Source organism: Elaeis guineensis, chromosome 4, assembly GCF_000442705.2.
Source record: "Elaeis guineensis isolate ETL-2024a chromosome 4, EG11, whole genome shotgun sequence".
In the NCBI taxonomy this organism is placed as follows: domain Eukaryota; kingdom Viridiplantae; phylum Streptophyta; class Magnoliopsida; order Arecales; family Arecaceae; genus Elaeis; species Elaeis guineensis.
This window is the reverse complement of record NC_025996.2, coordinates 38,093,631-38,117,055: the sequence shown is the minus strand read 5'-3', so window position 1 is coordinate 38,117,055 and position 23,425 is coordinate 38,093,631. Positions and strand designations below refer to the sequence as shown.

General features: G+C 36.4%; 2 protein-coding genes across 3 annotated transcripts; one reads left to right on the top strand and one right to left on the bottom strand.

Annotated features, from left to right (window-relative positions):
• The first annotated feature begins 85 nt into the window (after positions 1-85).
• On the top strand, positions 86-9,191 carry LOC105042943 (uncharacterized). 2 transcript variants are annotated; one of them, XM_010920315.4, is made up of 4 exons: positions 86-240; positions 1,343-1,556; positions 7,482-7,574; positions 8,412-9,191. In XM_010920315.4, exons 2-4 carry the CDS (start codon positions 1,453-1,455, stop codon positions 8,941-8,943), a joined length of 729 nt encoding a protein of 242 aa, XP_010918617.1. In that variant the 5' UTR covers positions 86-240; positions 1,343-1,452; the 3' UTR covers positions 8,944-9,191. The 2 variants fall into 2 exon arrangements, with proteins under 2 accessions (XP_010918617.1, XP_029119762.1); XM_029263929.2 differs by having other exon boundaries at positions 199-240; positions 1,277-1,556.
• Positions 9,192-9,892: 701 nt separating this feature from the next.
• LOC105042945 (very-long-chain aldehyde decarbonylase GL1-10) lies at positions 9,893-20,976 on the bottom strand. Its single transcript, XM_073256357.1, has 5 exons — positions 20,389-20,976; positions 19,871-20,198; positions 10,920-11,062; positions 10,798-10,830; positions 9,893-10,431 (listed from the first exon to the last, which is right to left on the bottom strand). The coding sequence occupies exons 1-5, from the start codon at positions 20,716-20,718 to the stop codon at positions 10,357-10,359; spliced, it is 909 nt and encodes a 302-aa protein (XP_073112458.1). The 5' UTR covers positions 20,719-20,976; the 3' UTR covers positions 9,893-10,356.
• Between the last annotated feature and the right edge of the window lie 2,449 nt (positions 20,977-23,425).

Here is a 23,425-nt window from a genome sequence, read left to right as displayed (position 1 = left end):
GCTTGGGTTCAGGGGAATCCAGCAAGGGAAACGGAAAGTGGGGTCATGTCGAAGAGAACGGGAAACGTGTTACTTTGGGCCAGGGCCGTCCCTTGGCTCGTCGCGCGGTGGCATAAAGTATGAGATATTATTATTCTTGTCCCCCGGTTTTAATTAAGTCTTAGTGTTTGGATAAAAGCTCGCCGTGGGAGAATCGAAGGCGAGAGAGGGGGAAACCCTAGCGGGCGCCAAAGTGAAGAGGTCGGTATATCGCAAATAATACTACGTTAATTTTCTCGCGAGAAAAGGGTAGAGAGAGATCGAAGGAGTTGCGTTGCGTGGATCGTTTCTTCCTTTTCTGTTGTTTTCGGTAAATCGATGAGCGTTTGATGCTAATTCTTTACTTGTTTATCGAGATCGATGATCTGATTGTTTTGATTAGTGGTTCCTTTGAGATCTGGGTTGAATAAAGAGAGAGAGGGAGAGGGGCGGGGACAATTTGTTTCTGAAATTCATGTTTCATTTTTTAGGTTTGCTGCTTCTTAAGATTCGTTTTTCTTCTCGCCAAATATTTTTTTTAAATAATTTGGTGATTTTTTTGGTGGGCTAATCTAGTTTCTTCTATCGACCCTTCTCTTCTACCGGCAGAAAACCCCTTTTTTCTTTTTTCAAAGTCTTGGATCTCAAATTTCAACACGGTGTGCTCACCAAATTAGATATTGGATAGAATGTTTGGACGAGAAAGTTTGCTTCTTTTTTTTTTTCTTTTTCTTCTGATTTTTATTGTTTATCTTCTGAGGCTGTTTTTCTTCACTTCCTAAATTGTTTTAGTATTTTATTGTATATGCGATAATTGTACAATAATGTGCATTACCAACAGAGCGCATGCTTGCTTTGAATATATGCATGCAGGATGATTTTGTTCCCCACCTTTTCTGTTTGTTTTTTTGCTTGAGTTTTTTGAGGTTTTTTCCTTTTATTGCTTCGTTTCAGATGTTGATTCCATATCGGGTCAAAATATGTGATCCAGGTCTCTACTTAATTTGAGATGTCAGATGTATGAATGTCTGGTAGTGGAGGAGGCTGTTTTGTACTGGTATCTGGTATATTTTTTCATGTAGAACGGGTCTTGTTTGGCTGTTTGACCGACCGAAGTAGAGTAGTTGAAGCCCTGGGGTTAAAATTTACTGGATTTGTGGGGAAGGGTGTAGTAGTAATCTGGATTGCGGAATTTGGTAACTTTATTTGGTGCAGCTTGTGTTTAGTGTTGAAATTTGGGTCGTTTCTTTTTTGGAAGGAAAGAATTGGTGGTTTCATTTGGACTCATGGAGGTAGCTTGGATGTCTGGTTTTGTTGTGGACAGGGAGGAGTGTGTTGGTGGTGCTTGTAGTGGTGGTGGTGGTAGTGTTGGTGGGTTTGTTGGTGGTAGTGCAGATTGGTTGCAGCTGGTCGTGTTGAGGAGGAAGGTTGAAGATGAGTCAAAGCAGCCGCAGCCCTCCAAGAGACCGCAGGATCCGCACCGAACGTTCCTCATATCGTGATGCACCATACAGGAGAGATATTCGGCGAGGTTCCAGGTCTTTATTCATTTTACTGTCTTTGTTCTCTCTTGGCTCTTATTATAAGATCGGATGAGTATCATAGGAGTCTGTGATATCATTTATTTGATACATGACATACCTCTTTGTTGAGTGCATCTTAGGCCTTCTGTTGCAGCTTTCAATTATATTTTTATGCTTCAGCTATATGTTGCCCTTTATATTTGTTTTGGGCTTAAAACATACTGATTTGCAGTTCTATATTAAGGCAATTGCTATTTCAGTGCAAAATGCATTTCATGCTGTATAAATGTGGAGAACTTTCTGAAAATAATTTATAGGCTGAAGTATTTGTCCCCAGAGGTTCGAAGATGCCCATGCTGTATTGCAACGTAAAGGACTCCCCTCAGGCCCTTTATGCTTTTTTTTTTTTTTTTGATTTTTAGAGAGTGAAAATTGAAAATGAGACTCATTCATTCAAAGATCTGTTTTGGCTGCATGAATGAACCATGTCGAAGAAATATATTATTATTTTTGGCATGCTGTTTTAAGTTAATGCCCAAATGCCTCTTATGTACCAATTAGCAGCTAAACCTAAATGCGTATGTACTAGCCACCTAGTGTTGTCATGACTGGTATCGAATCATAAATCACAAAAGGGTTTAGATTTGATGGGATTGTTGATTGAATTGCTGCTCATAAGATTTTTTTTTTTTTAATTTCTACAAAATTATATAATATAAAATAAATCAAAAATTGAAACTGAGTAAACTGTAAAGGAGATGAATGAAGAATAAGAGGCCATAAATATATGAAGTCTAGCTTCTAAAATTAGAAACCCATACATAGCACAGCCTATCAATCCAATAATCCTTTTACAGAATATTTTCCGGCAAAAAAAAATTAGATTTTTAAAAATGTGAAGAAAAGTATGACAATTTGCCTATCTCTCCTAATTCCAATTTTCCTGTTTCTTGACTTTTAGATCAAAAACTGCAATGAGTCTGCTAATTTTACATGGTCAAGCTTATTAGAGATGAATGGGCAATTTTAAAAGACATATAGTTCCACATGATTCCATCTTAATAAAAAAAACAAGGGATTCTATGATGTAAAAATGGTCAAGCTTATTGGTGATGATTCTTGAAGTGATTTAGTTCCAGTTCCATATGATTTCATATTTAAATAGCATGATCAAGTTAGATCTCATGATCCAAGGGATTATATCATGTACAAAACAGATCTGGATCTTGTTTCCTAACTAATCCTGAACCTAAATGAGTTCTAGAATGCTTAGGGCCATTTTCGATTCTTAGTTCCTAACCAATCCTGATCCTAAATGAGTTCTATAATGTTTAAGGCCATTTTCGATATATATATATATATATATATATATATATATATAAAATCATGGATTATGAGTATTTCTAACAGCAATGTAACCATCTACATGCAACTCGAACCTCATCAAAACCCCTTGATTCATGTGCCTGGTATGTATCTAATGCATCACCTACTTCATGAAGGTTTTATGTGGTTCAATTTGTATGTAGGCAATTTTTCATACATGCTTAATATATGCACACTAATGCCATTTCGCATGCCTTGCATCTATTCAATGCATCAATGACTTCATGAGGGTTTATATTGGTTCGAGCTGGATGCAGATAATTTTTTCCTACGTGCATAGTGTATGCACACCTCATGCACCAATCTGGTGTACATTAGCTGGACCATGTCAGACATGAAGCCTTCAAGGCTTCCTAGGGAGTAACACTTTAATTGGAAACATATTTCTGCTGGACATCTACTTAACAGCAAGGAAAAGTGACAGTTTGTCTTTGAATGATACCTTATTAACATACTAAAAGAAACAGTGCATAGTCTGCCCTTGGCTGCATTGGGGAAAAAGGAATAAAGGAACAAAAAAAGATAGTCTAACTCAAAGGTAAACACCACAACGGAGAAAAAATAAGCAATGTAGGTAAATAGTTCAAGTCTCTTAATTGTTTTCTCTTACTTCAAACTTTGTTTTTCCTACTCTTCTCATTATACATATCCTTGCCTCCTTGGCCCTTTTGTAAATTTCAATCTCAGGTCTTTCAGAGTGCAACAAATGTATCTTGAGGTATTTTTGTGGAAGCATCATACACTAGTAGGGGTTAATCTTTATATCAAAATAATAGATGATGTGCTCCAGCATAACAAAATTGGAATCCATTATTAGAAAGGGGAAAAACTTTTTTAAAAAGAAAACACTGAGTGATGGGCACACTATGTGCAGATGTTTTTTTTTTTGGTCATATTAAATGTTCCAAATATTATCAACTTGCTGAAACATAACTTCTCTTGAATGGTTGCTTACACATGTATATTAACCAAAGATCAGGTCTATTTGTATAGATCAACCCTCAAACAGGCCCTCTCCTAGTTGATGAGGTCTTACGACCTGTCATAGAAAAGTTTAATTATCTTATTCATAATTTGGAACCCAATAAAGAGGAATGAAATTTATATGATGGCTATCTGAGTTCCATATGATTTGACTGCCTGCAGAAACCTGAGCATGATCAAGTTTGTGCATAACTTATGTTTATGATTGTTACATAACAGTTCTGTTGGGTCCTTATTTCAGCCTATGCAGTATCACTTGTGAGGCATGTAATAAGGTTCTCTTTAATGCTACCATAATGTAGAAGCTTCTGAAGATGCTCTGTTTTATGTTGGTAGCGTATTGAACATAATGGATCAATGATGACACCCATTACATAATAACTATCTGAAAATGGATTTACAATAATATTTGCTTAAAGATATCTCTCAAGTCTGTACCTTTGTTGTGTTCCTTTTGCATTTTTATTATCATGTTCAAACATATCTTTTACCTTGAAAATTCATCATTGCTATTTATGATCCATGTAGCTGCAACATAAAAATTCAGGAATTTTTGTTATTTAGGATTATGTGCATGCTTATTTCCATCTTGCCTTCTTTTTTTTTTTTTTTGGTTCTTTAAGCTTTCAACTTTACTTTTTTGACAATCCTTTTTCAAGATATGCATTTTTTGGCCAATATCTATGATTTTATATTTGAACATGGTCACGCATCTGAACTCATTCACATTTGATGATTGTCAACTAAGTTCTTATACTTTGCAGTTTGAATATTCCATTGGAGTTTGTTTTTTCTTTAGAAAAATAAAAAAAAGTATGTCTTGTGCCACATGAACCACTATATTCATGCACAACTTGAAAGTGAAAAACATGAAGTATTAAGATATAAGGCAAACCTTAAAATTTGAATTGTTTTAATCTCAAAATCTAATGTCATAAATTAAACATACAGTCCATTGAAAGCAAATTCTTTAATGGTTTCAGAAATAGAACAATTTCTGAAAATTAAACTTACAGTCTGTTAAAAGCATGATATTGAATGCTTTAGATATCGAACAATTTTCTAAAATAGCATGTGGTTTAGGAACACAAAGCAAGCTTCGAACAAGCCTCAAGCTTTCGAAACGGCTTTCAGAAAATGGCATAAACAAGAAGTAGGAAAGAAATATTGCTCATGCAAGTCATAACTGTTTCTGGCATGAACCTTCCCTCAACCTAAAATTATTCCAAAAATTGTAGCCAAAGAAAAATTTGAATTACTTGTGGAATAACTATTCCAACCAGCATAACTTTTTATTCTACTTTTTCTTAAGGCATGTTTGGTCCTTAAGAAAACTAGCTTCTGGCTTTTTGTTCTCTTTTAATAAAGCAAAAGCAACATGAAACACACTTTTACTGTTCAATGAGACATAGTCTAAGGAATTGTAGAAGTATGAATAATAGTCCTGGTTAGAATATTGAGCTTATATATTTTGCAGGGATTTTTAAGTGAAAACGATTTATAACCATGAAATATGTTCTAATTGTATATGATAATGCCAACAAAATTAGAGAAAAACCTTTAGAAATTGGTTGTTTGAATAGAATTTTTGAAATTCTTTAAGCAACAACTCTCTAAGGAGCTATAAAATTTTGAAAATAAGATCCTAAATAAAAATATTATATAATTGGAAACTGTTAGAAGTAAAAGAAAGATATGTACAAGTACAATGTTGTAATCACAAATTTGGTATTGCCTTACGCATTTGTATATGAGATGAGAAATCTGAAGCACTAGTACAGCAAAAGAAAATGGAGTTAATATGTCCCAAAATAAAAATTATTGGCCAGTTAAGATATACCGCACAGAAAACAGCCAATAGAGGATTTGAAGCAAATATTACATAAATACCCATTGCATCGATGGGTACAATTGTAAGTTTCATATGCAGAATACGATTTATATCCAGTCTTTAGTGTCCTTTTTCTACATTGGTGTAGGCTTAAAGAGCAAACTCAATTATAAGCTTTTATGTGATTGCAATTGTTGCGGGTGGCGACCGCTTGGGTGATACATTGGGCTTATGACACCTAGCAACCTTTGCCTAGACCATCATAAATGCAAAAGTGCAAAAGAATATGTATATACATCTAATATTTATTATATACTTCATTGTATTGGTAAATGACTTTTTGTCTACATGTATTTATATATGAATGTATATATACGTGCATTTGTACACACATACATACAGATGCACACACAAATTTTCCTCAAAATATGTACGTATGTATGTTGGGTTGGGGGGGGGGCACATTGGCGATGCACACATAAACACTTAGATATGGATATTTACTACATATATAATCTTTTATTGTAAATATCCTTTTATAGATGACATATTGTTGCTTATAAAGGAAAATAAAAATAAATTGGTTGAACCCCAAGGAAAAATCTGATTGTATTAAAAAGAGTCAGTAAACTTATATTTAAGTATTAAATATTACACTGAAGGGTTTTCCATTAAAGACCCTCAACATCTCTGTAGTCTCTAGCAAGACGGACAACTATATTCATCACCTGAGAATAACGCAGCAACATAAACACTTAGATATGGATATTTACTACATATATAATCTTTATTGTAAATATCCTTTTATAGATGACATATTGTTGCTTATAAAGGAAAATAACAATAAATTGGTTGAACCCCAAGGAAAAATCTGATTGTATTAAAAAGAGTCAGTAAACTTATATTTAAGTATTAAATATTACACTGAAGGGTTTTCCATTAAAGACCCTCAACCATCTCTGTAGTCTCTAGCAAGACGGACAACTATATTTATCACCTGAGAATAACGCAGCAATGATATGCTAGTTCTGTTATATATCCATGCATGTATGTATGTGTGTTTGTGTGTGTATTGGAGTTGAGTTAAATTTGACATATTGAATATATTACCTAAAGTTGTTTAATTTGTTTATCTTTGTCATTTGTACCTGAAAAAGTTCTTTGATGAAGTTTCCAAGAATGAGAATTGGTTTTTTTCTAACATCGTTTTTTCTGATTGTGTGCTTGCCCAGATGAAATACCTTTAACCCACGAATGAGCTATGCGACTATGTTATGTTTTGCATCTATGTTGCTTGTTTGGTTAATATCGAAAATTACTTGATTGGTGTATTAGTTGCATTTTAGTTTAATAACGTGAATTTGATTACTAATGTAGCAGAAGCTTGGTACTTGGTAACTTACACTGAGGGCAATGACCCTACTTTGGAAACTCTTGGAAACTTGAACTCATGCCTTCTTCATGTATTTTCTTAAAGTGTTTTTTAATTTGCTTCTTCGCACCTCTACATGCTCCTGCATCTTCTCCCAATTCTTTCAATAGGAGCAGAAGATATGCCTACTTAACATGTTGACCTTGTTATTGCTTTCAAGAGAATCTGTTTATTGATTATGCGTGGATGGTCCTGGATGCATGTAGCCATTTTAGTGATTTTTTTTTTTTCTTCTAAATTATCTGTCACTAGAGAGTAAGAGATTCTTTGTATGTTTAAACAATTGTCACTTGCTGTTTGTTTATAGGCATCTTGATCTGTGCAAGAACTGCAAGCGACCTGGACATTATGCTAGGGATTGTCCAAATGTGGCTGTCTGCAATAACTGTGGCCTTCCTGGGTAAGAATAAGAATATAGTATGCATCGATTATCTATTCAAGTTACATTAGCATAAATCGTTGTCTTGGTAGGCTTGTGGCATTGAGTTTGCAAGTACTTGGTTGTTTACTTGTGGATTTTACAGTAGACTGACAGTGTAAATATATTTTACATCTTTGTTCATTTTCCTTGCGTCAATTCATCATAGAATTAAACCAGTCAGTCATAATCCTACTGCACTTTCCAACTTTGCATGATAAAATACAATATATGATGGTAATAATAAGTTTGAATGGGTTTTGGCATTTGTTTTTGCAGTTTAATGTGAATCATCCATTACATCTGGTTGCTTTTGAACTGCAAATTCGGGCTTGTTAGGATAGTTGGGCCCAAAATCTTATAGAATTTGTGGCCTAACCACCAAAAATACAGAATTATAAGTTGGGCTTGGACTATTTTCCTAGTGTCCATGACCACCTTTTGAGTTGAATGGACGTGATCAGTTGAGATCTTTTTTTTTCTAAGGGATTCGTACCAGTCCACTCAAAAGGTGGTCCTGGACGGTTATAGAACAGTCCAAGCCAACCTATAATTCTGTATTTTTGATGGTTGGGCCATGACTCCATTAGGATTTTGGGCCCAACCATCGAAACAGGCCCTTGGCTGTAAATATATCCTCTAGTTTTTCTGGTTGTCATTCAGTAGAACATTTTGCTCTCTTCTCGTGCTAGCCAAATCTTAGCTTTTCTGAGATACACTCTCACATGAATAATTTTGTTTGCCCAGGAGTGAAATATTTTTTTTAATGCTTGATTTTCATTGGGTTTATATATATTACTGCATAATCCCTTTATTCAGGCATATCGCGGCAGAATGCACTACAAAGGCTCTGTGTTGGAACTGCAAAGAACCTGGCCATACGGCGAGCAAGTGCCCGAATGAGGGTATTTGCCATACATGTGGCAAGGTTGGTCATCTTGCGAGGGACTGCGCTGCTCCCCAGCTGCCGCCTGGTGATTTAAGGCTCTGCAACAATTGCTACAAGCAAGGACATATTGCTGCCAACTGCACCAACGAGAAGGCTTGCAACAATTGCAGGAAGACCGGGCACCTGGCTCGTGACTGCCAAAATGAGCCTGTGTGCAACCTCTGTAACATTGCTGGGCATGTGGCCAGGCAGTGTCCCAAGGCAGAGGTGCTCGGTGAAAGGGGTGGTGGGCTTCGTGGAGCTTACAGGGATGTCGTATGCCGGAATTGTAACCAACTAGGCCATATGAGCAGGGACTGCATGGGTCCTCTAATGGTCTGTCACAACTGCGGTGGAAGGGGTCACTTGGCATATGAGTGCCCATCTGGGAGGTTCCTGGTCCGTGGTCCTCGAAGGTATTGATTGGTGGCAGCTTAGATTGATGCCGGGGGCTATATGTCTGAACTTCTATCCAAATATTAGATGAGAACTACATTTTGAGTTTATTTGTTTGGTCATCTTTGATCATTTGACTGAATTTGGATTCACTGGAGGCATCGTTTTAGACCTGTAACGGTTAATAATTCAGGTTTGGTGTATCTTTGTTTTAATTTGACTGGTTTTTAAGCTGGAAACAATTAGGTAATCTTTGGGGCTACGGGTTGCTATTACTGACGTTGCTTTGAGTCATGGTACTTATGTTTTTCTATCTAATGACGACTGGCTTAACTGCCAATCTGCCATTAAATTGTTGATCTTAAATTCATTCTCACAGGATATGACCAGGAGGTACAATTGGAATCAAATGATTTTAATTGTTTTGCACCATCCCTGTACCAGAAGCAGCCCTCCCTCATTTAGAAGATTCCAGAAGGCTGGTAGAAGATATCAGGCACATTATTCAAGTGGCATCAAGTTTGTTATACTTATATTTAATGTTTTCCTAAGCCCTTGAACTTGCTTAATCCGGAGCTAAGAAACCAATTCTTCTGGATATGTCACTATCGGTCAATTGATGCCTTGGTTTAGCATAGCCAATTTGCTAATTTTCAAGGCAGCATTTCTTGAATAAAATTCTACTAATTGGCAATGCAATGCATATTGATCGTTTAACCTGATCTAATTATCAAATTAATAGGTTTAGCACGATGCCTCATTAATAGTACATCTGAATGTGAGGGGGAACGGGAGAGAAAAGCATAAAAGAACAAATACTTTGTCACTCCGCTGGCTTAGAAAGCATGACTTGTGCTTGTTTATGGAATCAACCATTTTTTTTCTCTTCAAAAATATATTTTTAAGTATCCATAGTAACTGATATGTGTGCCAGGAGAAGTAACTTAGCAGGAATTCCATGCATTTAAAGGGAGGATTGTCACAAGCTAATTAATGATTTCATTACAATAACAGTCTAATTAGAAGCAGGACGAAGCCCGCTTAGCAACATGAGGGAACAGTACCTGAAACTCAAGTTCAAAAAACAAAAAAACAAAACAAAAGAGAAAAAAAGGCACTACATGACAGGGTTTTTTTTTGCCTTCGTCAGTTGAACAAGTGCCATTGCTGGATGTTCTTTTTTTAAGCAGTCCAGTAACCAACAACACAGCATCAGTAGAAAAGCAAAAAGATAGATAACCCTGCTTAAAGACTGCCTAGACGAAACAGAAACATCCTCCAAAACCATTGCAGCACCAAAACTCGGATAAGTCTACTTAAAGACTGCTTTTAATATAGCCCACAATGGATAATGACCTGAATTTGATGCATAGCAGCCAAAGCCCAATAGTCACACCAATAAGCACAAATTTTTGTGGCACAGGGCTTTAAGATCTTAGCCTACTCAAACTTCTCATTATAATTCCAACCATTGGCTTCTCCGTTTTCGCCACCTGCTCCCCTTTGCTCCCTTAGCTGTTAAAGATGACAACAGAATAAGTGAAGAAAATGATAATAATGAATTTATAACTTCAAATCTAACGCATGAATTCGTTTCAGTTATAACCTTGTACGGTGACATACATGGAATTTTGAAGTCTCAGTGCATCAACTTTTTCCAGGCAAATGAAAATAAATCACATAATGCTATCCATGTTTCTCCATTTAGTTCAGACATGTTATCCACACACACACACACACACCAGCATCTTGCAGACATTTGTTTTAAAAAACATTAGCAGACATGTCCATGTATGCTTAAACAGAAAGCAATATGCGATACTTGCTGAATGAAGAAACCTAGTATTTAAAGTCATGGGCAAAGAAAGTTTGGAGAACTACCTTTGCAAGGTGTGCCTTACGATATCTGTAACCCTGAGATGATAAAGAAACAAATATAGCATCAATATACCAGATCTCTTCCTTCAAAGCTAATCACACTCAAAACTATGACACTAGCTCACCTTGTCAGTTCCATATATGTAGTCGCAGTAGGTAAAGACAGAAGCAAAGTTACTCTGGCTCTGGCCTCCTACATAGTGATGATAATCATGGTACTCAGCCCCTCCATAAAACGGGATATATTTTGTGGGACTCAGGGGAAGTCGTAGCTGTTTGAAACCAATGTGTCAGTGAAAACATAATACGATTCAATAATTGCTTGAGCAAGTGCCCAGCTTTGTGGACACAAAGCAGACAGATGCTAATTATGGATCAAGCTCTGATATGAACTAAAATGAAGAAACAAAAGTGAAAAAAAAAAAAAAAAAAGATAAGAAATTAAATTTATATGCGAGAATGGGAAATGCCAGCAGTGAGATGACCATCATTTCCCATCCACATAAAACTAATATTCAGAAAGAAGTAATCTGACAGTGACTTCATGAGCATTCTTTCCAGTAAGTTATCGGCTAGTTTCATGTCTAGCATCCACAAAGATCTGGAAGAATTGTATCACGAATTCTTCTGATAAACTTGCTCTATTCAGTTAGATCCATAGGAGTGTGACATAACAGGCAATAAGAGTCGTGCATCACTTTGCAATAATAGAGTGCGAGGTACAAATTGGAGTTCCTGGAAAGATTCTGTACGGTGTGGAAACCTTCCTTGGATGTTTAAGCTGCTTCATAAGCAAATTCTTGATCATACAGAACTTCAGCATAGAAATAATTTAGTGGCTTTCCAGAGATATTGAAGGCTGTTCAAACTCAAACATGTACATGTTCTGAGCATTGTAGAGTCTAAGAATAAGACAGGTTGGCATTTTGAATTTAAAAAGCTTTTGTTGACCAACATCTTTGGAATACAAAACGTCTTCCTGATTACCCTTTCTTGTTTTTATTGATAAAATTATCATGAAATAAACTAGTATATACTTCCTAATTTAGGCAAGCAGTTTCAATAACTATAGGGACTCAAACTTGTAATATTTACTATTTAGTTAGTGGACCTGCTAAAACTTAAAAACATGAGAAGTATCAAGCAACAAAGTCATCAATTTTCTATATTAAACTCCAAAATCTATATGACGCTATGTGCCTATGGTTGTTACAGAGACTCTAGCCTTATAACATAGCATGCACATTACATATATGACGCTATGTATATTAAACTCAAAAATCTATATGACGCTATGTGCCTATGGTTGTTACAGAGACTCTAGCCTTATAACATAGCATGCACATTACATATATTATACATAAAAACATATGTAAATATACATGTACATAAAGATGCACATGCATACATATTGCGTATGGGTTTGTGCAAGCTGAGATTTATGACATCAACAATTTGAATGGGTCTGGAGAGAGGACTTTGGAAGAGATGAGATCAGTTAGAGAAAGGTACCGGAGAGATAGGGAGCTAGTTGTTACCTTTTTTAAAAGGATTTTTCATATATAGTTATTCTATAATAATTTTTTCCACAAAAATTATTTCAATGTTTCACTCAAGGGCTAATTTGCCAGGGACCCAAAGACAACAGCTCACTCATTATAGTATTGTATAAAATATAAATAAATACAGATACATGCATAAATAAATCTGGTTTACAAGTGCGGTTATGATATAGGGGTGGGCCTTGGTGCAAAGTAAGGTTGCCCCATTGGGACCTGGGTGTCACAAATTCAGGCATGGAAACAACCTTCACGCATGCAGGGATAAGGTTGCATACATATGATCCTCCCAAACCCCGCAATTACGGAAACCTTGTGCACTGGGATGCCCTATTTCAGGTGCAATTATAATACACAGAGAGTAGTAAAGGACTTTACACCCACTATGAACATCAACTTTGGGGGCTACACAATGCAAAACTAACCAGTTGAGCAAGAGCTATAGGACCTAGAATGATTATATACAAATATCCAGATATTTACATCCTTGGACCACCCATCATGATCTCCATGGTAATTTTGGGGTGCATTGATGCATGGACACGGGATTCATGTAGCCAACCCCAACTAGTTTGGGATTAAAGCTTAGTTGAGCAAAGTATTGATGCATGAACAAGGGGTCGTCAAAATATGTGATTTTTTGTATGTTAGCATTTTAGTTTTGGCGATCACAGCAGCCCCCTCTCTCCCATTCTAATGAAAATCATTCTTCATCAACTGGATCTCAAAATAGTGAAACTCATGAAGTTATGCCCCATGTGAATTATGACTGCATCCCAGGATGGACCTTCCAAATTAAAAATTGAAATCATCCTTGATTGACACCATGCAAAAAGTGACTAGAAACTAAGCATTTTGTTTTGGTGGAATTTAACCTAAGAATCAAGAGGATAAAAAAAAGGATCTTTTCAACGGTATGATACAATATTTTGCTATAATCTAATTGTCTAGACATGCTGAGTTTAAATCTAACCAATTTTTTCAAGTTATGTGTCATATCATGTAAATTAGCATGTGCAATTAACACCACTCATTTTTGGACAAGAGAGTATATCACTAGATACTAGGTTGTAGTCGGATGTTTGGACAATACACATGCTACAACAAACAAGACACTGGAGACAAAAATATATGAAAAGGTGGTTGAAAGTGAAGGTAGAACAAATAGCTATTTTGTTTCTCTAACATTTTAAAGTTATCTTATCTTCATATTGTTCTTTTGAAAATGTATCTCTTCTTCCCCTTAAATGATCTTGATCATGTATACAATCAAGAATTAACTAAATCCTAATAAAAACCATAAATATAGGATAGAACTAAATAAGTTTGGTAATAAAATATAGCCAATACAACTTAATTCATTAGAATATGATACATGTTATACCCATTATGCGGAATTTATTACATAAAATTAAGGATGAAAGTAGTATGGATATTATCCATCCGGATCCATTTTCGTATCCGAATCAATCCGGATATGGATAGAAATTTGTGGATCCGACTAATATACGTATCCGTATCCATATCCGTCAAAGAAAAATAGATATGGATATGAATAGACAATTATCCGATCCATATCCAAATCTACATATAATCCTATATAATTTTATATAACAATTATTAATTTTTAAGAGAAATATACAATCGTATACTATTTAGTAATATCTTTGATTTTATAGTCATAAATTTTAATTATCTAAATAACATCTATAATTATATCCATACTTTCAGTATCCGAATCATACCCGTATCCGTTTAAAACAAATATGGATATAAATTTTTGCATCTGAATAATTTCCGCATCCGTATTTACATTCGTCAGACAAAACAAATACAGAAATAGATATAGTGATATCCGATCCATATCCGATCCAGTTTCAGCCTTACATAAAATGCTTAAAAGAAAAAAATATTTACTTCAGAAACATCTCCATATACAAAATTGCAATATTCATAAACACATGTAACATTTGCTAAGAAGAAAGAAATTTCATGTTGAATTCAAATATGGAATGTGGTACCGGACCATACCGGTCAATACTAGGTGTATCAACTCATCCCAGTAATGAAATGATATTCAGTACACCTACCATATCAAGTGTCGATATCAAGAACCATGTTGTACCAACACCACCAATAAGAACACTGAAACCAGTATTGCAAACCTTGAATAATTCTCTTAACTTTACAAAGTCATAAAATACTAGCCATGCAAAGTGAACAGCACAACTAGTAAACATCGTGTGAAATTCTCCAGCTGAAATCTCCAATTGTTAAATTGACTTAATAATTAAAATATCTTAAACTCAATCATGTAACTTGTCTGAAACTTTGTGTCCACACATTGCAAGATTCATTAATTTTCTATTAACGCAGTAATGCTTGGAGCATTGTGGTGCCTGAACACTTATTGTTTCGAAATTGTCATCATTGGTGTTTTTATCCAACTTAAATGCCTGAATATGAAATTTATTTAAGTTGATTGCATTTATTAGCATGCAACTTTGTTTGATATTTACTTATGTATCACCATCGTGTATATGGTATCTTCCAGGCTGTTGGCTACATTTGTCCCTAACATCCATGATGTTAGGTTATGTCTGATCAGACAGAGCTAAAGAATTTTAGACCATTCAAAGTGGTTTGGTTATATATTGAGAATGCTGTGAATCATTCAGTTTTCGTGAATTTCTGTTCTCAAAATTGTAACAAGCAATAATTTTAGTACTAGTGAATAGTACTACAATATATGATACTAAAAGTTTGATTGCATTAATATAAATCCTTGTTATGACAATCTGCATTCTATCTAAAAATCAAATTTTGTGATTGAGAATTATTGTTGCCGATACTTCTCATTATGGAATTGACTATATGATTTCTTGAATTTTAACATCAATAGAGAATGGGCATCCTGGAAGTGGTTGAAGAAACATTTATGTTCATACATTAGCATGGTACAAGCCATCCTAAGTCAAAACTGGCTCAAAGACATTTATGTGCTCACAAGCCTATAGAAGAGATTATCTGCCCAAAACAAGCACTCCTTCGGTCTTCCCTCTATGCCCAAGACAGACAAGTTTCCGAGGCAGGTGTCCTACCCCAACAAGAAAACTCTGACTGCTAAAGGCTATATAAGTTTCACAGGTGGTCCCTCTCTTGACCATATTTCGTTGGCCCAGGGTTTCGTGCAAATTCTGTTTGATAGTAGTCATTGGATTGTTATCAGCTTGACAACTAATTATTAGATTTGCTCAATACTTCCTTGAAGGATTTTCACGTTAATTGTGCTCTATAACCAAACCCTGATACTATGGCAAAAAAAAAAAAAAAAGCAGCTTGGATGATACGGATGATGATGACCAAGTTAGCTGCTAAATTTTGACATATAGATTCTCTTCCCAGCTCTGTGACAACATTACCTCAACTGCCTATCTGTGACAGCCAATCTTGATTGCATCTCAGGCTCAAAGAATCAGATTTTTATTGATCTCATAGATGACGTCTCTTTCTCCCATCTGTCAAAATACTAGCTGCAAATTAGTTAAGCATTTGGCCCTTTTTTCCAGAAAAGACTCAATTTTTCTGCTGTTTTAAAAAAGGTAACTTAAGAAGTCAGAGGTCCTTAAGTCCTTTGACTTTATTAGATAAATCTTTCAAATGATACAATTACTAATTGTAAAGTCCTTTCATTTCTTCCCATGTCATTTAAGTTAACTGTTATGAACCCCATTATAAACTAGTCTTTTCAATTGAAAGACTCAAGAAGCTTGCTTTTCCAGAAATGGTAGTGGTCCCTTTTGAATTCTTAGCTGAACTTGTTCATTCAATATATGTGGTCCAGCACCCAATATTTTCCCTTTGTTAACTATTATAATATTTCCTGTGATATCTCTACCACTTAACCAGAACCTATTTTTAAAGTCAAACTAAGAGACCATATACAGTTTCCACTTCTTTATAGTCATTTTCAATAGCATATCATCAATTTATTTAGTGAATCTGGAGGCAAATCCTCATAGAAGCAAATTAAAGGTTTTGCTTCACGGAAGGGATTAAACCATATATAAGAGTAGATAATAACATGAAGACATTATGGAGAAGGCCTAACTATGCACTAAGATGATCCGATATAGTAATCACACAACCTAGGAAAACTTTTTCTTATGTTTTCATTTCAACTATTTTTGATTGCTTTCTGGTAGCAAGATAAAATGTTTGAAGCACTTACATGATATCTTGCCTACTCAAGTACTTATAGGATTGCTTACTTATAGTATACGTACATGTAATCAAAATGTCAAATAATAGAACAAAAAAAAGTCAAACATGAATTAGCAGTATAATGGATAAAAAGCAAACAATAGGAACCTTATTGTTTCGGTAAAAAAAAAAAAAAAGAAAGCATATAAAGTTCTTCATAAGGGGTTACAGTATATGGGGCTAACATACATACATGAATGATATACTATAAAATTAAAAATGTGAAAAGTATGTTGAACACTTAATGCAGCAATCTGCTTACATATAAGCTTGCACTACACCCTACTGTACCAGCATGACAAGTTATGACTGATACTGTGCAAGACAAACCAACATCCAGTGTGATGTAGCATCCATTGTATCATTGTCAACTTCTCTATCATGTTTACAACATGATACAAATATAAGCCATGGTATAATATTTGTATGTAACCCTATCTCACCAATCAAGATCCTTGTGTATTGTTTAATCACCACCAAATAATCAACAGTATGAGGGTCAGTAAAAATGAATATATTTATGCATTCTTCATCTAGCTTTCTTCATGCAATGATATCATCCTATTTTCAATGTTTTGTGGCACAATCAAATGGTGGTGGGAAAGCTTCACAACATAGTGCATAAAACATAAATTTGAGACCAATGATTTGGGACCCTGAGAGCATCGAGTGGTTTACTTGAAGCAGCGAGTGAACGAGTGGACCGTGGCGAGTGGGCCGGGATTTTTTTAGGTCGTGAGCCGTATCAGAAAAAGAAAAATGTGTTGCAAGACAGCGAATGAGACAGCATCCGAGTCTCGCTTAGTCGTGAGCACTCACCAGACGGACCGAGTTGGTAAAGACACACAGGTTCCGAAGGAACGAGCCATGAAGGTAGGTTCGCGAGCAATCATCATACGAAAACAAACCAACTACAACTTCGTTCGGTGGAACCACTTGCACTTATTGCAGGAGATCCAGGAAGCTACCTAAATGGAGAGCCCACGCCTGCAGGGTGGTTGGTTCGCCTCATTAGGGAAGAAAGATGCACATGAAGAAGCGGCTCTTTGATAAAGCAGATGCAGATGCGCTAAGGATGGATGAAGCAAAGATAGATCTGCTATGTGCTTCTTGCTGGGGTCGGGTCAACTGTCATTGGTCGAACAAAGTCGTCACTGGTTTCAAGTATAAAGCTGACCTATCTTCGAGGATACTATTTTGCAATTGCATGTGTAGCATCAAAAAATTATACTTCATTGAACTGCTATGTTTTGGGGGGTTGGCTTATCCAGTTGATCATCTCCTATCACACGTCATTCTTATAGAAAATAATTTGTCATAATCAGTTAGTGGTTTTCTTTAGACTATCACCACTAGTTTTTGATATCTCGCTTGTAGTCAAAAAAATCATCATTTAGGATGTATTTTTGTGTCATCATTAGTTACAAATGGATAGATTCACAATTTAGACAACATCCTTCCATCTCTTGGAGACTATATCTTCTAGAAGAGCAAGCTCAGGACTTTCTTATTTCTAGCCAAAAGTTCAGCACATATGCAACATATAATGAGTATCACCAAGCAAAGACTAAGTAAATAATAGAAAAGCACAAAAAGACATGGTATAACATCAACCAACAAGTGCATTAGTAACCAAGACAGAGTAGTAGTTTTCCAACTGATGATTTATGCTATTAGGCTCTATAAACCCAGGAAAGAGAACAGCTCAGCAAACCAATATTTGCAAATACACTAAAACCATCAATTATATTTCAAATATAAAGCAAACATATCAAGCCAAGAATGCATGACTGCAGTACAGATATTCCAAAGATCCAAGACAAGTCAAATTACACCAGGTTTGACATGCTTGTCAACTAAATGGTGAGATTAAGCTTTCTTTGTATGTTGTTTTTCTTTTCTTCGAAGCAGATAAATACAGAAGCAAATCAAGAATAAGATCCACAAAGTGATATGGAAATAAAATAGACAAAAGAAAATTTTATGTAAGTTGTTTCATAAGTGGTCCTACATAAGAATTAAAGCATCATAAACATGCCTTCAAGCCAAAAAAAAAAAAAGAAGAAGAAAACATGGAATGCATTTGTTCAATTTTATGAAGAATGGCATATGAAAACAGGCATTGTTCAAACTTTCACAATCAAAGCAATGATCAACAAATTATATATGACCACTGCATCTATCTGAAATGCATATAAACTTTATCCACCTATGAAACTGCTAACAACAACACAAACAAGGAGAGACAACGAATTTTTCCAGAAGTGCGATGAGAAATTTGGCTCCAGACAGTTAATTCTTATAAGCATATCAACCTTGAGCACGATTGAGTATTCGAGTGGAATGTCATGTACCTAACATGGACTGATCAACATCACATTTTTCACGTTATTTGCGTGCAACAAAATGCAAGGAGTAGGCTGGATATGCAAAAGACATAATTAACCAAACATGAGGAATGCCATGCACCAATTGTACAATAACATTTCTTAGGTTGTCTGTGACATGACAAGGTAGAGTCGCTGAGAATTGATTTTCATTTGCTTCATTTAGTTCACGGATAACTGACAAGGTCATGAAAAGGGTTCAGAATGCAAAAAAAAAAAAAAAAAAAAAGGAAAATACAGGAGTCCCATAGTGACAGAAGTTTGTTTGGCTCAATTTGCACGTTATTACAATCTCAAAATAAAATAAACCGATGGTAGAATGCCAAATTGAATAATGAAATTCAAAAGGAGCTCTCCTAAGTCCTACATGGAGAATGGCTGGCCTTGAAGCAAAATTTTTCCCTCTTCTTTGCTTCCTGTTTCTACTTCTTTTGTTACAAAACACATATATGATAATTTGATCCTATCATCTACATCAGGCCAGATGCCTAGTAGTCTCCATGCGTGATCTATGATAGCAAATAACGAGTGACCATGACATAGTCAAATAGTCAATAGCCAGAACATTTCCTCCTAGCTAAATCATGTGCATAACAAACCATTAATGATGTTAGGTGGCCAGACATTGACAAGAAAAACAAAGGGTGTCCAAACTAGCATGGTCAAATAATCCAGAAACAGAACATCATCATCATCTCATAGCAAAATCAAGTGGTTCATACGCAATTGCTTTCAAACATTTCCCTTTCCTCCAGCACCAAAATTAATACAAAACCACTGCACTAGCCGAAAAAAAAGCCATATAAACTATAAGAATGAGAAAAGGATGCAACTCTTATAAACTCAAGCAATCAAAAGTTCAGTAATGATACCCGCTGTGGGTCTCGATGGCCTCGACCTGGCGGAGGATGATCCAGAGCCAGAAGGTGATCATGTGGCCCGGGGCGATGGCAGGGCCCACGAAGGAGGGGATCCCCAGAATGAGGACCTCCGCCCAGTGGGCGTAGGGTGCGGCGAACCCGATCGGCGCCATGAACTCGTGGTGGACGTGGTGGATCTTCTCGTACCCCCACCGCCCGTGCAGCAGCCGGTGGATCCAATAGTTTCCGTAGTCCTCGATCAAGAAGTACACCACCAGCTGTGCCGCCATCTCCCCCGCCGACGGCAGCGGCAGCCCCGTCCGTATCCCCACAAACTGCACCATTGTCAGCCATTAAAAAGAAAAAAAAAGACCATCTTTTTCAGCATTTTCAATAAAGCAAGCGCTAGAAAGAGGAATCCAGGCTGGAAAACGAGAAAAAAGGCAACTTTTACGAAGAAAGCGAATCGAAAAGAAAACCCTAACCCCAGATCCTAGAAGGTGGAGGGGGGTAAGGAAGGGAGACCTTGATCGAGGGGTAGGAGAAAAGCTGGAGGGGCCCGACGACGAGGAGGAAGACGCGCATGACGTCCTTGTAGCACTGGAAGAAGGAGGACGTGGGGAGGTGGACCTTTGGCTGGAGCTTGTAGGGGACAAGGACGGAGGGAAGCCGGACCTCTAGGAGGGCGAGGGGGAGGGGGACGAGAGTAAAAATGACGAAGAGGAAGAGGATGTTGTGGCAGTAGAGGAGGTAGTCAGGCATCCGGGCGGAGTAGCGGAACCAGAGTGCCTCGGAAGCGGTGAGGTTCCGCCCCATCGCCGCCTCCGCGGCGGCGATCGTCTCGTACGGCAGCATCTCCAGCGGCGGCGGAGGGCGGGAACGGGGAGGTGGAGGAGCTGGAGGTGTACGGCAAAGCCCCTGCGTTATTTATAATTCGATAGGAAAGAATGTCGGTGGTGTTGGCGAGCCTCCGGAAACTGGGGGCGCCGGGTCCGCGAGAGGCGGAGGAGGGTGGAGGGTGGCCTTGGAGGAAAGCAGGAGGGGAGAGAGAAGAGCTAGTGGGGGACTTGGGTGGGGGATGCGATATTTCGGACCTATATATGGGAGGGAGTGGAACAACGAGCGCTGCACCCGACGAACTCCAGTGAAACGTGTCGCGTAGGAATTGTCTTGTTACAGAGATTATATCCCGATCCCACCTTGGGTCTTGCGAGATCTCGTGCCATCTGGCATGACACTTGTTTGGTACCATTTGTTGGGCTCCGTAGCGTTGTTCTGGGTTTAAAAAGAGAAAAACAGTGGCCAGGATACGCATCACTGGAGAGGTGGAATCTCGGAACGTTGCATAGCGTGGATGCCTTGCGGTTACAATGCTGTGGCAGTCGCTGCGTGCAGCGTTTGACTGGCGGTAGCTGCGTGCGCCAACGTGATGAAGGGCGGGCCCCGCTCCCAGTCGTTGTGGGGCCCACGCATGCGGACCAATGCGCACGGAACTCGGGCTCTGTTGCAACGGGGGCCAAGGAAGGAGTTGGGAGTTGGACTGGCAGCACCATGGGGACGTTTTTTTTTTTTTTTTTGGGGCTTGTGGTATCGGACAGGTGGAATATGGCTGGATCTTGTTCTCTTCTGTTTTGGCTGGAGATGGAGGGATATGCTGCTTGGTATTGAAGAAATGCACTGCGGTTTGACGATCCGTTGTGTGGGTCCGTGGAGTTTTGGGTTGAGTTGATGGGATGTTACGGATCGGAGTTATGATGAATGTACTGGTTGGGATGATGCCAATAATCGCATGAAGCCATTCTAGGCCTATATGTGGGTGGGACCTGCATAGCATGAGGCATGTGAACCTCCCTCTCGGGATTTGGTTGCCTGTGATTCGTGTAGGGACGAGAGTTGGACCGAATCGAATCAGATCATAAATAAATTATATCAAAAAATTATTAATTTTAAATTTAATTTATTTATTAAATTAATTAAAATTTTAATTTAATTTATTTATTAAATAAATAATTTGATTCGATTTATTTAATTTATTTATTAAATAAATTAAATTATATTAAACGAATTAAATAGGTTAAACAGATCGGATTAAATGGATTAGATACAGATTAAATAAGTTTTAAATAGGTTAAATAAATTTTAAATAGGTTAAATAGATTAAACAGATCGGATTAAATGGGTTAGAAATAGGTTAAATAAGTTAAATGGATTATCTAACTTAACCCGATTTAGATATTAAATGAGTTAAATAGATCAGATATCTAAAATCCAAATTTGATCCAATTATTAAATAGATCGACTCGTTTATGATCCAAATCTGTTTAACTTCAATCTGAATCCATTTATGACGAATCGAACACAGAGCGAATTGACGAATTGAATCATATTTTGCCAGTCTTAGATTCATATGAAAACTCACAGAGTGAAAATGAAAGTCACAGAAAAAATAAAAATTAAAAAAAAAAATTTAATCTCTCTACAATCTAGCCCGAGGTCTCAAACCTCAAAGCCTCTATATTAGTTTGGATATATAACCGAACACCTTTAGTATCTCAATCAAGCTTAAAACTTTTCTTTTTTTTTATTTTTATTTTTTCTTTCATGCAATCATACGTTTTTAAATAGTATATGCACATCAAAATGGATTAAGGTAAGGATATGTTTGATGTTGCTTCTTCTTTAGAAGGAAAAAAAAAATTATAAATTAGATTTTTTTAACTTCTTCTAAAATTATTTTTTAACCTTTTTTTTTCCTATATAAGCACCATTTAGAAGATATAACCAAACATTTATTAGTACCTTTTGCTTTAAAAATCGTGAAAACACTTGTTTAAGCAACACCAAATACGCTCAGAGTATCTCATTGAGAAAATCATGGATGGATTTAAATAAGGGTCTAATATTCCAATGGAACAAAAAGTTATGTTAGTAAGTAATAGAAGTTAAATTTAAAAACTATCCTTATATTTGAAGGAGCAATGAAATATTGCATATATATATATATATATATATATATATATATATATATATATATATATATATATGCTCTTAACACTTATCAAAGAAGTTAGAATAATAGCTAAATATTTATTATTATCATTATTATTATACTATACCCTTTATATTGTTCTCTAAAATTATTATAACAGTCTAAAATTATTATAATATTCTAATGGCTGCACCTTTAGATAAATTTCGGACTATTGATGATGATGGCAAGGAACACAAATCACACGTCTGACATGGCATCAAAAAAGCCATTATTTGGTATCATAGCCACTTGGACTAATGGCCATGAGAAGATTAGACCAACATGCAAATGTTTATTAATTTGGTATGCTTCACCTGTGGCCCACTCCATGTGAAATGGTTTACATGATGTAGGTCCAACCGACATGGATTAGATTCAGACATAGGTCAGAAGGTATGATTCTGAAAGCTGGGTGAGATTTAGAGATCGGTCAGAAGTAATGATTCAAAAATCCTAGCAGTTAGGCATGGAAATCTATAATACAACCATAGTATCCATGATTCACCTTTTTAAGCTTTTTTTCGAGTTAAT